This window comes from Perca flavescens, chromosome 2 (assembly GCF_004354835.1).
Source record: "Perca flavescens isolate YP-PL-M2 chromosome 2, PFLA_1.0, whole genome shotgun sequence".
In the NCBI taxonomy this organism is placed as follows: domain Eukaryota; kingdom Metazoa; phylum Chordata; class Actinopteri; order Perciformes; family Percidae; genus Perca; species Perca flavescens.
The window spans coordinates 40,228,993-40,245,170 of record NC_041332.1 but is presented as its reverse complement, the minus strand read 5'-3'; the positions used below and the strand labels follow the sequence as shown (position 1 = coordinate 40,245,170).

Below are 16,178 nucleotides of genomic sequence, written 5' to 3'. Positions count from 1 at the left end.
GTATGTTATATCAGAGGGCGACTAACTAGTATGTATATTGGGCATATAAGGCATAATTTGAAGTATTAAGCTATTGCTAAAAATAGGAAACTTTGGAACAGTTGGAATATCTGCCTGCGGCGGGGTGTGTGTGTGTGTGTGTGTGTGTGTGTGTGTGTGAGTGCACGTGCACGTGTATGCGTGCGTGTGTGTGTGTGTGTGTGTGTGTGTGTGTGTGTGTGTGTGTGTGTGTGTGTGTGTGTGTGTAGGAAATTACCAGTTAGGTACGGCAGAGAGCCAGCAATGGTGTGTGATAGAAAGAGAGAGAGAGAGAGTAAAAGAAAGGCAGCACGGAAATTGGATGTTAGAATGTGTTGATTGGACTGACTGGCTGTAACTACAGCAACCACAGAGGGCCGGTGTTGTGTCCATGTATGTGTGTGTTATTTCTTCAGATGTACCTAGGTTGCATAGCCAGCCTACCCAATTAACTCACACCCTTAAACCACCTCTCTCTCTTGCTCTCTCTCTCTCTCTCTCTCTCCCTCCTTCTGTCTCTCTCTGTCTCTCGGTCTCTCTGTCTCTTTCTCTGTCTCTGTGTGTCTCTGTCTGTATCTCTCTCTCTCTTAATCAGAGTCGATTATGGAGTGTCCTCAGAATTGTCATGGAAACGGAGATTGTCTCTCAGGAATATGCCACTGTTTCCCAGGATTTCTGGGGCCTGACTGCTCTCGAGGTACACACACACACACACACACACACACACACACACACACACACACATTCTTGTCATGGTTGGAAGAAAGAGTCATTTATCATTCATAAACAGGAACGTAGTCATTTGGTACATTTTAAGACTTTGACTAATTGAACATTTTGGGAGCTTAAGGCCGACCTAATGAACCTATGCCAGTTCAGTATGTCGAACTGATCCATTTTGCTGCGTGTGTTTGTCCAGCTTCCTGCCCAGTGCTGTGCAGTGGTAATGGCCAGTACTCCCGTGGCCGCTGCCAGTGCTACAGCGGCTGGAAAGGCACTGAGTGCGACGTACCAGCCAACCAGTGCATCGACATCCACTGTGGAGGACACGGCATCTGCATTGTGGGTGCCTGCATCTGCAATACTGGTTATAAGGGCGATAATTGTGAGGAAGGTAAGACTAATTTCCTGCAGGAACAGACACAAAAAGGTACATTAGTTCCATATTATGTTATTGACATTTTGACACTGCTCTGCATCATTTTCCATTACTGACATGCTGGATTTTCCTACATAATAAATGTCAATGTAAATAATTGATTTGGCTCACATTTATTGCTAGCCATGACATTTACTTTTGAAACAGAAACATCCATGCAATTTGTTATAATTGGATACTAATTCATAATCCTTTTACTTGCAAAGTTTACATCTTTTTAATCCATATTATTGCAAATGAGGACATTACAGGACACTTAGTGGATGTCATGTAGTATTGAATGGATAATTAAACTGTTTTAGTTGTTAACTGAGTATTTTAGAAGATGTTACATCATTGGCTTGGGCTTGATTGTTCCTTTTTTTAAATATCACCCCTAAAGTGCAGCTGTTGACAGGTAGATTGTTAAAACAGTGCTACTGCTACAAAGTAAATTAATTTACTCTAATCTCTCTGTCACACACACACACACACACACACACACACACACACACATTCATGGTCAGTGTACTACAGATTGCTGACAGGTAGTTGGCTAAAACCTGTACACTACACTAATTTAATCTGAATTGATCAATACTAATCTGCTATCCGCTGGCTGGACACACACACACACACACACACACACACACACACACACACACACACACACACACACACACACACACACACAGACAACATAGAGAGGTTAACACTCTATACGGGTACACACATCCTTATCATCCAAGTGCATACACACAAATATGCAGATACATATCACAGAGGACAGTAACCAGATTAGTTTCAGATTAGTTCAATCCTCAATCACACTAATCCTTTGTGACTGAATATACAGAAGGAGAGAGAGAGAGAGAGAGAGAGAGAGAGAGAGAGAGAGAGAGAGAGAGAGAATTTCCCTGAACCACAGAGTGTGTGTGTGTGTGTGTGTGTGTGTGTGTGTGTGTGTGTGTGTGTGTGTGTGTGTGTGTGTGTGTGTGTGTTAATCCCACACACGCAAGTTACGGCTGCTGAATCTGCAAATTATGTCAAAGATGCCATGTGGGATTTCCGTGAAAAATATCATAGGCAAATTGTTGTCAAGAGTGAAGAATGTTAATGTCAAGAATGAAAGAGTTAACCTGCGTGTAGAGGAGGCAGTAATCTAGTTATTTGGAAATATACCTGTGACAAATTATGAGTTCTTTATTAAAACGTCGAGTTCAAGGCAGCGCTGCGACCGTCAACTTCAAGGCACCTAACCGTAACCATTGCCTAATCCTAGTGCCTTCCAGGCAATGCTGCCTGGAAGACAAAGTTGGGGGCATAAAACACCAAACACCAAGGAAATCTATAAGGAACAAATTATCAACTTTTTAAGTGTGTGTGTGTGTGTGTGTGTGTGTGTGTGTGTGCGTGCGTGCGTGTGTATGTGCGCATGGGTGCGTGTGTGCATGTCTGTGTGTGTGTGTGTGTGTGTGTGTGTGTGTGTGTGTGTGTGTTAGGTCTGAACGATTTAGGGGAAAATAAACGATATTGCGATTACGATTTGATTTTGGATTATTATATTTTGCTACATATTGTACCTTCATCATCATGTTAAATAAAGTAATACAAAACAATCTGTGATATGTAACATTATTCCAGCATTTATCTTATGAAAAAACAATGAATATAATAATGAAAAGGGGAATACTTTTTTTTTTTAAAACAAACATTTAACTAAATATTTCACATTTGATTAATCACGTCCTTCATGGTTAGCTAATCGCAATTTCGATTTGAAAACAATTACTCGTTCAGCCCTAGTTTGTGTACACACTGCATGTACGATATGTATTATTTGGCTATTGTTAACTTCCTCTCTCCTCTCTGTCTCCAGTGGACTGCATAGAACCCAGTTGTTCGGCACATGGGGTGTGTATTCATGGCGAGTGCCACTGTCAGCCAGGCTGGGGTGGAGCCAGCTGTGAGATTGCCAAGGCCATGTGTCCGGACCAGTGTTCAGGCCACGGCACCTACAACGCAGAGACCAGCACCTGCACCTGCGACCAGAGCTGGACCGGGCCCGACTGCTCTTTAGGTGTGTGTCACGTTTAAAGTCCTGTGGTGGTAACATGTGTTATGGTAGGTGTCCATATACGGGTTGTTTTCACGGATGCGATCGCCCCGCTTCCCAGCATTGTACGCTAGTGAACTTTCCACCAGTTTCTCTTCCACTGACAAGCATCGAAAACAGTCTACACCCTCCTACAACCGCGATGGCTGCGTTTGGAACACAATCTCTTATTTTATGAAAATAGTTCCCCGAAATGTGTTTCTGAAAACATTTTAAGCGAGAAATAGACCATGCAGGTGCTGAATCTCTTCTTCAGATTTGACAAAGGTCAGTTTAAAAGATTTTTGTCAGCTTTTGAGAGGAGCTGAGCCGGCCGCTGCTCATTTGCATAAAGTTGGCTGAATGGACGACGCGACGCCCCGCTTCTCCAAAGTCCCTGCGACGCTACCAGAACGCATTGCACGGCTTCTCCCAGAGAAATGGATGAGAAACGGGGGAAATGACGCTGACACTGGACACACACCATTAGTGTGTAGATGTTGTTGGTTTTGTTTTTTCCATTTGGTTCCTGTCTCATTTCTTACACAATCTACAAAAAGAATACACTTAATTTTTTACGGCATTTATAAAAGCAGCATCGCACCAAGATTTACAGTAAATAAAGTGCTTTACAGAATCATTAAGAGAGGATAAAGAAGAGCAGAGCATAATTAAGATAACAGTGTTAAAGACGTGAACCCTAGGAACAGGCATCAAAGATGGGATACATAGCTTGTAAAACATCTAGTAAGACATGAGGAGAATAAGACATTTAATTATGCAAAGCCTGTACCTGTAAACATAATTCAGAGGGTAAGAGTGCCTTAGCTTGGCTTAGTTTCACAGGCAGTGTTGGGGAGGTTACTTTGGAAATGTAATAGGTTATCGATTACAAGTTACCCTATTTAAAATGTAATAGTAGTGTACCTATTTCAATTACTTTATCAAAGTAATTTAACTTATAACATGTAATTACTTTTTGATTACTTTTCTAAATTTCTAATGAACATTTTCAACTGATAACCATTTTCAAATCTTTAAACCTGGCAGTGTTACCCAGGGTTTCCACATTTAGTCTAACATTTCAAAATCAAAATTCGCAAAAGCATTGTGTTTTAGGTCTTAAATCATTTTAAACGGGTCTTAATCTTCCTACATCCATGTAACGCTACCTCTAATGCTCACTGAAAGGTTGTTTTTTTTAATTCTGTGGTGTTGCAGTTTTTTTCTAAATAGTCTAAATATAATTTGCTGTATATGTACGGATTATTAGTACTCTGTGTTGCTGTTAGTCAATCTTAATAAGTTTATTAACTTTTGTGACTCTGCTTTTCGTTGTACTTTTATGTCATGATATAGGGCTTAAATTTCATTCATAAAGTTCTTAAAAAGTCTTACATTTGACTTTTTGAAACCTGCAGAAACCCTGTTAACCTTACAGCAGTACTCAACACTGACTAATATCAGATGTCACATACCAGAAGGTAGACATGTCTTCCCTACTTTATTAAATTTGAGTGCATGCAGTAACTGTAAGCTAACTTAACTTAGATACCTGCAGATGTTCCCTGAAGTTGAACGTCGATAGCATTTTGACCGCTGGTTATGTTTGAACCCTTCAAAGATTTTTAGGAAATATTTTTTAATATTTCCAGCACTATATGCGTTTTTGTCCGTAGCCATGGTGGCAACACTCAGACAGCTTGAGAGGCGGTTTAAGTGTCAGACGGTGCAAATTCAAACAGGGGAACCAATCAAAAGCATCAGACTAGCATCAAACTTATTAAACGGCTGTGGCTGGAAATGGCAAAAGAAGACATTGTGCACATGTAAAACATGCAAAGCAACAAAATTAATAATATTCAACATACTGTATAGCCTTGCTTTTTACAGAAAATATTCACATGTAACCCCAATGTAATCATGAACATTTTCATAGGTAACTGTAATTTAATTACAATTTCTTTTCCCCAGTAACTGAAACGGACAACAGTTACCTTTATTTTGGAATTAAATTATGTAACACTGTTACTAGTACTCCCCAACCAACACATTCTCACTCTCCCATCGTGTAAATACGGATGCTTGGTCATGTGCCTTTGGTGTTTGTTATTATTGGGTCAGGACGTACTGACTGACTGAAGCGGCGCAAGAACGAGACAGTTATGTTTAGGAAAAGAATGTTGGATCGAGATATAAATGTACATGTGTGTGTCACACGGGAAAAGAACGGAACATAAACCGCGTTCTCCTTGGTGAAAGTCCTGTGTTTTTTGACCCATCCACTACCCCAACCTACCTCCTTTCGCGGCATTTCGGTTCATACTACTCTCTACCATTGTCTCTCTTAAAGGTGCTGTAGGTAGGATTGTGAAGATCCAGGACTTTTTGAAAATTTGAACATTGACAACTTCTCAGTCCCTCCCCCCTTTCTGCTAAAGCCCAAAACGGTCTCCTAAGCCCCTCCCCCCACAAGGGAGAATGAATGCGTGTGCATGAGCAGTAATTGACACACAGTTAGACACCCCCTCTGGCCCTGATTGGTGCATCTGAAAAGGGAGCTGTGGATTTTTGCAAATCAAACTACAGGCTGTAGGTGGTGCCAGAAGAGACAGATTGTTTTTAAATGACCTGCTTCATGTAGTTCTACTGGAACATAGGGTCAGTTTCAGCAAATATGACAGAAAGTTAGTTTTATAAGTCTTACCTACTGCACCTTTAATACTTCTTACAGCGCTGCGGTTGAGCTGCTGCGTGACATATAAACGCTGAAGGGTGCTTTTAGCGTCATATCTGACGCTGAGAGCCACTGACCAAGCGTCTACAGCACGTGTCAAACTCAAGGCCCGCAGGACAAATCCGGCCCCTCACAGATTTTGATCCAGCCCGTATATCAATTTAGGTTCACAATAGATTTCGGCCCACCTAGTTTTTGTCACTTTTGCTGATGCTTTTGGCAATTTATTTTTTTAAGTTTGTTTTTGTTGCTTTTTTCTGCCTTTTTTCTATGATGGCTAAGGAACTTTTTTGCTGACTTTTTTAGGGCTTTATGTCGACCAAACTGTAAGGGAGAAGACTTTATAAGACATGCAATAATACAGTCAAAGATATTTGACTTTTTCAAAATGAAAGCATGTCAGTAAACTCTTTATGTGGTTCTTATTTTCCAATGTGGCCCTCTGGTAAACTGAGTTTGACACCCCTGGTCTACAGCTTGGCTTCCCCCATGGCAAAAGCATATTCACCTTTAGAAGTTAGCCAGTACTTTGAAACCGCCAGAAGAACGGTACTTGAGGATATCACACATACACTTGTGAAGAGAAACAAGATCAGTGACAAAGCTCGGGGCTAAACCACATTAAGAGCAGTAAAATCAGTAACATGTCCAAATCAATTCTTAAACTAACCGGAAGCCAACGAAGAGCAACTAAAATAGAAGTTGTATGGTCTCAAGATCACCCTGCAGCTGTGGTTTGTACTACAGTAGCTGCAAATAGGAGAGCTGTCTCCTGACAGTGGAAGGAGTCAGAGAGCTACAATCTGGGCGATATGAAAAAGTAGCAGAGATACATTTTTTTAGGCCTTTGTGGATCAATAAGTAAACTACTAGAACACTAGAAAATCTGACCCAACCGCCATTTTTGACTATAAACTCACTGAAAGAGTTTAGAGTAAAAAAACAGGGAACATTCTCTTTATTATAAAAATACTTTCTCACAACACATAAAGTGTTCTCACCATGTCTCCTCATATACAGCTGCTAATAGCAAATATGCTTTGTAGGACACTTAGTGGCACCTGAATTACATGTTTTAAATTAAAATAGGACACAGTCATACAGAATATGTCATCTGCAAAACATTCACTGTCAAATTTTCTTTTTGTTTTCCCTAAAGCAATGATTGATGATTATTGATTATTGAAACTCAAAACACTTGGTTAAGGTTTCAGGGAAAAAAATGGGATCTTGGTTGATTATAGGGCTGAATGATTCGGGGGAAAAATCTAATTTCGATTATTCTGCCAGATATTGCGATTACAATTTGAGATTTTTTTTTTTTTTTTAGCCAAAGTTCAATAATTACTGTGTAACAGATAAAACATGTCATGGAGCATTATAACATGAGACACCATCAAAACTGCTCTATATTCTTATGAAGGGATGAGAACATAGATATGAACAATAAGTGTTTTTCTTTGAAATTTCTATCTGTGATATGTAACATTCCAGCATTACTCTTATGAAAAAAAAATAAAAAAATGTTAAACCAAATGTTACATAAAAAATTCTTCACGTCTTCACGATTAGCTAATCACATTCTTTCAAATCTTGACAACAATTCATCGTTCAACCCTAGTTGAATATTTAAAAAGTCAATGCTGACTTAAAGTGGCTATATGTAACTTTCAGTTTGTGTTTTTATTGTTTTTAGCGGCCCCTTTGGACAAAAGCGGTAGTGTTTTTACCACACCTGCTGTCTTAAAGGTCTAAGGCTTTGCGTTACCGGGAGGTCATATAGTTGCGATGAATGTTTTGCTCAGACAGAAAATTATTTATTTACAATAAGAGAATATGTTACAGATGCATTGTCGCATTTCAGGTGTTGCATACAGTAACTTAGCCTACTTTGGATGTATCGTGAGCTAAACCTGGTATCACTGTCACTGTGTCACGAGCCAAAGCATTAAGCGTGTACATAATAACTAAATATAGTGCTACATGAAACCCAGTAACGTTATGGGGGACATAAGGGAAAATAATATAGTAGGCCAACACAAACACGGACTAAAAGGAATAAAACGCTAAATGGAAGGGGGACGTAAAAGGTGCCCTGCCACACATATTTCATTACTTTGTGGTGATGTCTGAAGTTCTACCATGGACTCTATAAACTCTGGTTACCTTTTTTCAAGCCATTCTAGCGTGGTATAGAAAGCCTGCAGGAAGACTCTGCTCGATTTGTGCCAGTTCTCATTAATATTCAACGAGCTCAGCTGCTTGACTCTGATTGGCTAACAGCTAGCCAATGAGAGCCTGGCTATCAGCATCCTTTACCCAGCGAAACTGGGCGAGCTCATGAATAGTAATGAGCTCAGGCAACACCAAGTCAAACTGACCAGCTTTTGTAATTGGCCTGATTTCTCCGCTTATTTCTTTTCAGTGGCTTGAGCTGACAGAGGAGGTAGCAGTTCATTTTCACATTCACGACATAACACAAACACATATGGACCTAACATATTTCAAAACATACAAGTAAAAATGTTTTTGTGTGGCAGGGCACCTTTAACGTTGGCTACTGACGTACAACCACATTGCACATTGTAAAGTTGTTTTATGAATGAAATAATATAATAATTTACAATCCCGTAATTGTCTCCATCTGTTGAAAGCCCGACAGAGATTGACTTGTGATTTTGCCTGTCGTCATTCACTTTCATTTTTAGCTTTTAGTTGTTCTTTGTTTAATTTCCTTCTTTCCTGTGATGGCCCTGCCCCAGTATCAGCCATAACGACAGCAGATAACTTCTAAAATTTAAATTTAAATACAATAAGTCCTATATAAAGATATCTCCTGCTACCGTTTACCTGGCTGGATACACTAACACAGGCTTTTCCGGTGTTACACCGAAATCTGTGACCCGTCAGAATGTGTTACCGTTGCGCCGTCTACCTGTCGTAAATCATTCTGTGATATGTAAACTCAACCATCCACCCCGACTTCTCTTCACTTTAGGAATAAATTGTTAAAACATTGCTGGAGCGAACCTAGGCAGCAATTACATTTCCTCCTAAATGTATTTGGCAAACCAAAGGGTTGCATTTACCAACAAGTGCTGCAAAACTAAATGATGAAATAGGCTGTTTCTCATTGCATTCCCAAATGACTGATCAGCAGCACAACATCATTAGACAGTGCCTTCTGAAATTCATTTGGATGTTTTCTGATCTGCCACTGCTATGGATATGGTTTGTTTAGGTTTAGGCACAAAAAGACTACTTGTTTGAGGTCAGGGAAAGATCATGGTCATGTTTAACGGAAACCAAAATTGACCGTTTACTGTCAGTAGGAAATGGGAAACAAACAGCGGTCTCCGTTGACACAATCAAATGCTTTGTCGACTCATGTAGACTCTCCGCCCTAAAGGGTTTTGCGGTGCTATGACAATGTCACGTTATTTCTGTCCTTGAATCCAGTGGAGATTACCTGTCAGCAAAATGTAAACATAAGTTCTTTTTGGATTTGAATAAATGAGCAATGTAATTTTTTTTTGAGGGAGAGGAAGAGAGAGAGAGAGAGAGGGAGATAGAGACAAGTGACAGTATTGATGCAGAAAAAGAGGTGTGATAGAAAAAGCTGGAGGAGGAATGCAGATCAGTAACAGATGGCTTGACATAAAAACAAAGACAAGAGGAAAGGAATATGTGTGTGTGAGTGTGTGTTGCCTTTGGCTGTTGTCTTGTCAAATCCATTAAACACACATCCAATTAAGTACCGTTGCTTTATATGTAAAACACACGCACAGATTCACAAACAAAATAAACTGGTTCTTGACCCTTTCTTAGGATCTGTCAAAAACATTCAAATACACTCAACAACACACCCACATAGGTGCAATCCTGGCAATATCATGATACATCTTTCACATTATGCATATTTGCAGTATTGTTAACAATGGTTTTAGTACAGTATTCATGTTCCACGAACCTATAAATGCAGAAAAGATATCGCAGCTACTGTTGTGTTTCTGTGTAGTAATATTTTTTTTCTTTTCTTTGTCCAACAGAGGTGTGTGAAGTGGTCTGTGGCAGCCATGGCATCTGTTATGGCGGGGTGTGTCGATGCGAGGAGGGCTGGACAGGAACTGTGTGTGACCAGAAGGCCTGTCATCCACTGTGCAGCAAGAACGGAGTGTGTAAGGAAGGGAAGTGTGAGTGTGACCAGGGATGGACAGGGGAGCACTGTAATATCGGTGAGTGGGATCCCAACACACACGCACGCACGCACGCACACACGCACGCACACACACACACACACACACACACACACACACACTACTGGAAAAAGTGTGAGAAGGGAAAGTGAGCCCGTTTGTCTGTATTCACAAAAAAAATGGTATACTGCCACTTGCAAGCGTTATACTTTTCCTTGTCACTGGTTTCCTAAAATGGAGTGAAATGAGGATAACTGGAAGAACATATATGTGCTCTGTGCAAAGACACTGAGAGGAAAGCATTTTCCAAACCATTTTTACTTTTGGGTTGCCAGATTGCACTAACAAGACAATGAAGTTATACTCTAATCTGGCATTACATCATGACTTCCTTATACTTCAGTTTCTAGTAGGACACAATAAAAAGTAGCACACTACTACACAGCCTTTAAGAAACCTAGAAAAACTGGAGAGTTGGTGGTGTTGCCCTTCTTCAGTGATTGGTTAATCGTTTTCGTTCAATGAAACTGGAACTATGATAGTGCCACTTGAAAAGATATATATATATATATATATATATATATATATATATATATATATATATATATATATATATATATTGCCTGTTTTATCACATGATTAAAATTCTATTATTTTGCATCTCAAAACTGTTTTTAAGTACATATTAACAATGGAAAGCAATTATTACCAGTGTATATTGATTGGGAATCAAATGAATGCAAAGAAAGTGATTTTATGAACTTGATTTTAAGATTGGTATTTATTTATTATTTATTTATTTACTGTAAACAAAAGAAAAATGTGTGAATCTAGTCACACATTTGAATCTAGAGTCAATATTAGGGTTGGGTATTGTTTGGTTTGGATACCGGTGCTAAAGTGGTACTTTTAAAACAGTACTGGTGCCTTAATGGTGCCTGAACTGAAAAAAAAGAACGGTACTAAACAACAGTTGGCAACATTAAAGAACAGCTTGTTGATTGCTAAGGCCATATGGTCAAAATAATAAATGATGAAATAAATGATTTAATAATAATGTAATAACTATAACAATAACTTATTTCACTAGTAAATATCTGTTGAACGACAAAAACAACCACCAGATGGGAAAAGGGCATTTAACAATAACTATGAATGCACCACGAGACTGTAGGTTACCAGTTTCATTGAACGCACCGTCTGTGTTTTTCCGACAACGGCAGCTGCAGATTGTTACATCCCGGTGTCGGAATCCTCTAGCTAGCTAGTGGTAGGCTAACGTTAGCTGCTGTCGAATGTAGTGTTAACTAGCGTCACGTGCAGCGATGTTTCTGTTGCCTGTAACGTTTCAGAGCATCAGAGAGAAGCGCAGGCATAATAGTGGCACCGGAATGAGGCACCGAAATCCGCGTTGCTATTCCTGCAGCAGCAGCATGGATTACGAGGAAGTATGGCAAAGTACGGCAAAGGGTCAAAATAGTAGCCTGTTAGGCACGACACAAAGCCGAGTGAAGTGAAAATAAATTAATAAATGGTGGCATGCGATTAATGCGATTTAAAAAAATTAATACAATTTTAAAAAATTAATGCAATTTAAAAAAATTAATACAATTTTAAAAAATTAATGCGTTATGCTCGGCCCTTTAATCGCATCGCGATTAACGCATTAATGCTGACAGCCATATATATATATATATATATATATATATATATATATATATATATATATATATTATACTGTGTTTAATTGTTCACGTTAATGTTTAAATGTTAGGCGTGTCACTGTTCCGAGACAGTAGTTCAGATAAGTGACCATTGAGTGAAACACTGAGATTTCCTGAGGTCAGTGAAGTTAACATGCTGACAATTGGATTGTGTTTTTAAGTGAGTATCCACGTCGAGTTGAAAAACATCCCATCCTTTTGTGTTGTAATAGTTAAACGGGGAAACAGATGAGAAGCGGGGCCTTTGTTGCTGCTTCAGCTCACCACTGAAAGCAAAAAAAAGACAGACAGACAGACAGCTACAGTATTGCTTGGAAAGAGTTGCAAATTGGCTTTAGTTATCGTCACTCACACACACAGACAGACACACACACAGACACACACACACACAAACGCACACACACACAGACAGACAGACACGTGGGAAAGGACGAGAGGAGCATAACAACATATAGATGAGGGGAAATCCATTTAGAGTGCTTAGGCAACAGCCTGAGTGTTTAGACGGATTGTATGGCTGGGGAGAGGATACAGGCTCGCTCCTTTCTGCTCCTGTCCTCTATTCACTAACCACCACATTTACATTTTATGTTAAAGTCTGCTGAAAACTGGGACCTCACTGTAACTATTTCCATATTCATTAATTGGCTGTTTTTGTATTTTCAACATGGAACTATCTCAGCTTAAGTAGAGTCCTATGATTTTTCCTGAAGCCAGTGTTTGACAAGAAAATAACAGTAACAAAATATGTACTGAACACTAGTCAACTTATTTTGGACCCTAAAAAATTCACTATCGTTAATGAGGTGTCATAGATGAATATGATGAAGAATAACAGCGTCTTTCTCTCCCTTTCTCTGTCTGTGTCTAATTGAATTTCTACCTCTCTCTGGTGTCTCCTTTCACTGATGGCGACACTGGAGGGTTTTTGTTACTATTCTACTGCCTATTTTTCTGGACTAAATACTCTCTTTCTATCTATCTGCTTCCTTTGTTTTTTCCCCCCTTCCTTCTTAAAGCTCACAATCCGGACATTAGAGTAAAAGGTATTGTGCTCTTTTCTCTTCTCCTCATGACTTGCTTTTGTCATCATCCCTTTTTTTCTTTGCCTTTATCTCCATGTGAAGCTGTGGCTGCTTCAGTGGCTATTTACATTTATTTCAAACTTATTTTAAAATTTTGGATGCCTTGAATATGTTCTGTTTTTTTTCTCTCATCCCCTCTATCGTTTTGCCAGCTCTGATAACATGCACTATTACTGTTGCTTTCATTTCAGGATTGTCCTTACCCAAATGCACAATGGCTTTATTTTCTGTTGCCTATTGGGATGCACACTTAGATGCTTTCTTATGAGATAGAATTAAAACCTGGAGAGTTATTTTTAACCTTACATCTTGTTTTTACTTGATGAATGCCAGGACACCAGTGAAAATGAGAAGATATATCTCTAGGGGTTTATCCTGATACAATAACATTTAATAAACCCTCTGAGGTCCACGGGCATTTTTAGATATCTTCTTGAATTCTCCTTTTTAGGGTCTTATATATTATATTATATATAACCTGATCCCCATGTGTTTCATATGAAAATGTCCAGAACAAACTCAGCTTTATGTATAGTGAGGCCCAAAATAGTTCCAGAGCAATGCATAAAGAGATAATTTGGCCCTAAAGCGGAAATATTTCTCAAACATACCTACGCTCAATTGTTTCGGTGCTTGGAATGAGTTTACAAAAGTCTTGGCTTCACAAAAGTAGCTTAATATATGAATACAATTGTAAATAAATGTCTAAAATGAAATTTTGTGACCGCTTTTTGAGTAGGTGTGTTGTCAAACATCGCTTGGACTCGCCGGTGCGTCTTTTGTCCTCAGAGGGTTAACACTGTAGCGGGTTAACACTGTAGCTTAATATGTATTTGTCATTGACTCAAATGCCTACTTCAGCCTCCTAAATTTCTTGGAAACAACAACCTGACCATATTTGCAGTACATTGTTATTTTTCATCAAAAGTTACAAAGAAATAGCTCAGAAATTCAAAATTGGAGGAAGTCCCTACATGAATGAGTTATGTTGACCTCCAACATTAGATTCCTGGCTTTTTACCATTGTATTATGAATTGGTTTGATATTGATGACTTGTTTTTTAAGGTTTCTGTGCAGCTTGTTACTGCAGTTAACAATCATAAACAGGGAAGTGATCCAGTTTCTAGTATGTTGAAGCTGGATCACAAAAAGGGAAAATTAAGCATGAAACAGAACTGGTAGCAACAAAAACAAAACATTGAAAAGAAAGAAATAGTCTTCCAAAAACATACTGAGCTGTTATTTTTCCACTTATTCCCTAGTAGATACTCTATGTTTGACATTGTATATTTGACATTCTTTGTGTCTTGGGATAGTCAGGACAATGCTTTTGGAAGACAAGCTCAGTACAGGCACAGGCAAATATAATATTGAAAGTTTCTGATGTAGACCATGAAATCCTGGCTCTGCTTTAGGCTTAGTTTTCCTGTAAGCTGTTTCATCTCCTGTCCCTGTCTTTAAACACAGGCGTACTCCTACATGTGCGTGAATAGGTTTAAGCAACCATAATCTGACTCGCACAGTCGGCTTTTGTGCCAAAGATGTCATGTCATACCTTATTTCATACAGAACATTTGTGTAATTGCAAGTATTTACACAATTGCAAAGCAAATGGCCGTTGCACTGTGACAGCAGTAAATCAATTCAGCTGGTTTTAAGCCTTTTGTGTGCAACATGGGAATATTCTAGATAAGCAGCTCAATTCTACTTGCTCAGAGGCAATGCAGTATGGGGCAATGAAAAGAAAAACATTTTGGATTACATAAGGTACTGAATGGAGTTGCAGTCATATTAGTTGGTCAAGGTTATGTGTGGCTGTAATTGCTAAAAAGATTACTTCTTAATTGACTTTCCTTATTGCATCCTGCTCATAAATGGTATGAGATGTATGCCATACCTTTATGAAGGACCTTTCTAAGCCTTGCTGTCAGTAGAGCTGTAACAATTCCAAACTAATTGTCTCAGAAATAATTGCGAGTAACAATATAATTGTCTCTTTCAGTCAAATTAAATTTTTATTTATTATTTATTTTATTAATTTATTTAGTACCTTTTTAAACACATTCAAGTTTTGAGTGAATTCCAGGCTACATTTTTTGGTTATACACTGTCATGTGACCCAGATAATGTGATAACATAAATACACAGCCTATGAATTAAACAATTCTTCTTTATTATCATAAAACATATTTTCTAACTGTATCCCCCATTCTTGTTGCTATGAACGTGTATAGGGTTGAGTGCCAACAACTAACAATTTAAATAATAATTAAAGTATATAGTCTGACCAATAATCACTTCTATAATTACAATTCAGCATATCTAAACAAAATCAACAATTACCATTCATACCCCTTAAGACCTTAGCTAATGTTAGCAATAATTGCGGTTAAACAAAGAAACTGTGGGGGGGGATTGACAGACGTTATGTTATAATTGTTACAGGCCTAGCTGTCAGCTGTGGAGGCACGGAAATAGTTTTTGGAAAGTGGGCCTGAAGCTGAGGCTAGACTTCCAAGCAGTAACCTGAGTGTGATAAACTGACTGATATAGCATCAATTAAACATGTCCCCAAACAAGCAGTAATCCTGTGATATAGTATTGCTTTACCATAAGGGTAGTCTCGCTTTGCCAGACCCTCCTCCAAAGCACGCTGAAGGAGGGTCTGGCTACTCCATGGGGTATAGAACAGATAGTCTAGCTAGCTGTCTGGATTTACCCTGCAGAGATCTGAGGAGCAGGTAACCATAGTACTCACAAATCCACCAAATTTAAAATTCCAACACAAAGAAAGCGGAAGGAAAAGGAAAAGACGTATATCCGTCGGAATTTCCTGCATTACCGGAGCAATCCCAGAAGTGGAACGCGAAGGATATAGACTACCATAGCCAGAATTTTAGAAACACTGACATCATGAGTCCAAATGACCCCCAGGGTTTTAAATGATGCACATGGCTGGTTGAGATTTTTATAGGTGTGGCGGAGCAAACTGTAATTAAGGTTAGGCAACTCAAACACTTTGTGAACGTTTGTGGCCAAAAATAATCCAACTTAAATATATTACGGTAAATCTAAAACATTCTGGAACCAGCCTATAAAATATAGACCAAGTGTTTTAAATTCTAGAATGTAAACACCAGGGGTTGATGCATACACTGTCTTAGTGAAGCAACAACATCTGGAT

The 16,178-nt window shown here is 38.8% G+C and overlaps 1 protein-coding gene across 3 annotated transcripts in view; it reads left to right on the top strand.

Annotated features, from left to right (window-relative positions):
- tenm3 (teneurin transmembrane protein 3) overlaps nt 1–16,178 on the top strand; it is a 225,769-nt gene that overhangs the window by 114,771 nt on the left and 94,820 nt on the right. For all 3 annotated transcript variants that reach the window (XM_028590658.1, XM_028590650.1, XM_028590666.1), the window contains 4 exons: nt 614–715; nt 938–1,132; nt 3,036–3,236; nt 10,038–10,223. In XM_028590658.1, the coding sequence (XP_028446459.1) occupies nt 614–715; nt 938–1,132; nt 3,036–3,236; nt 10,038–10,223 (684 nt within the window). The remainder of the gene's footprint in view (nt 1–613; nt 716–937; nt 1,133–3,035; nt 3,237–10,037; nt 10,224–16,178) is intronic.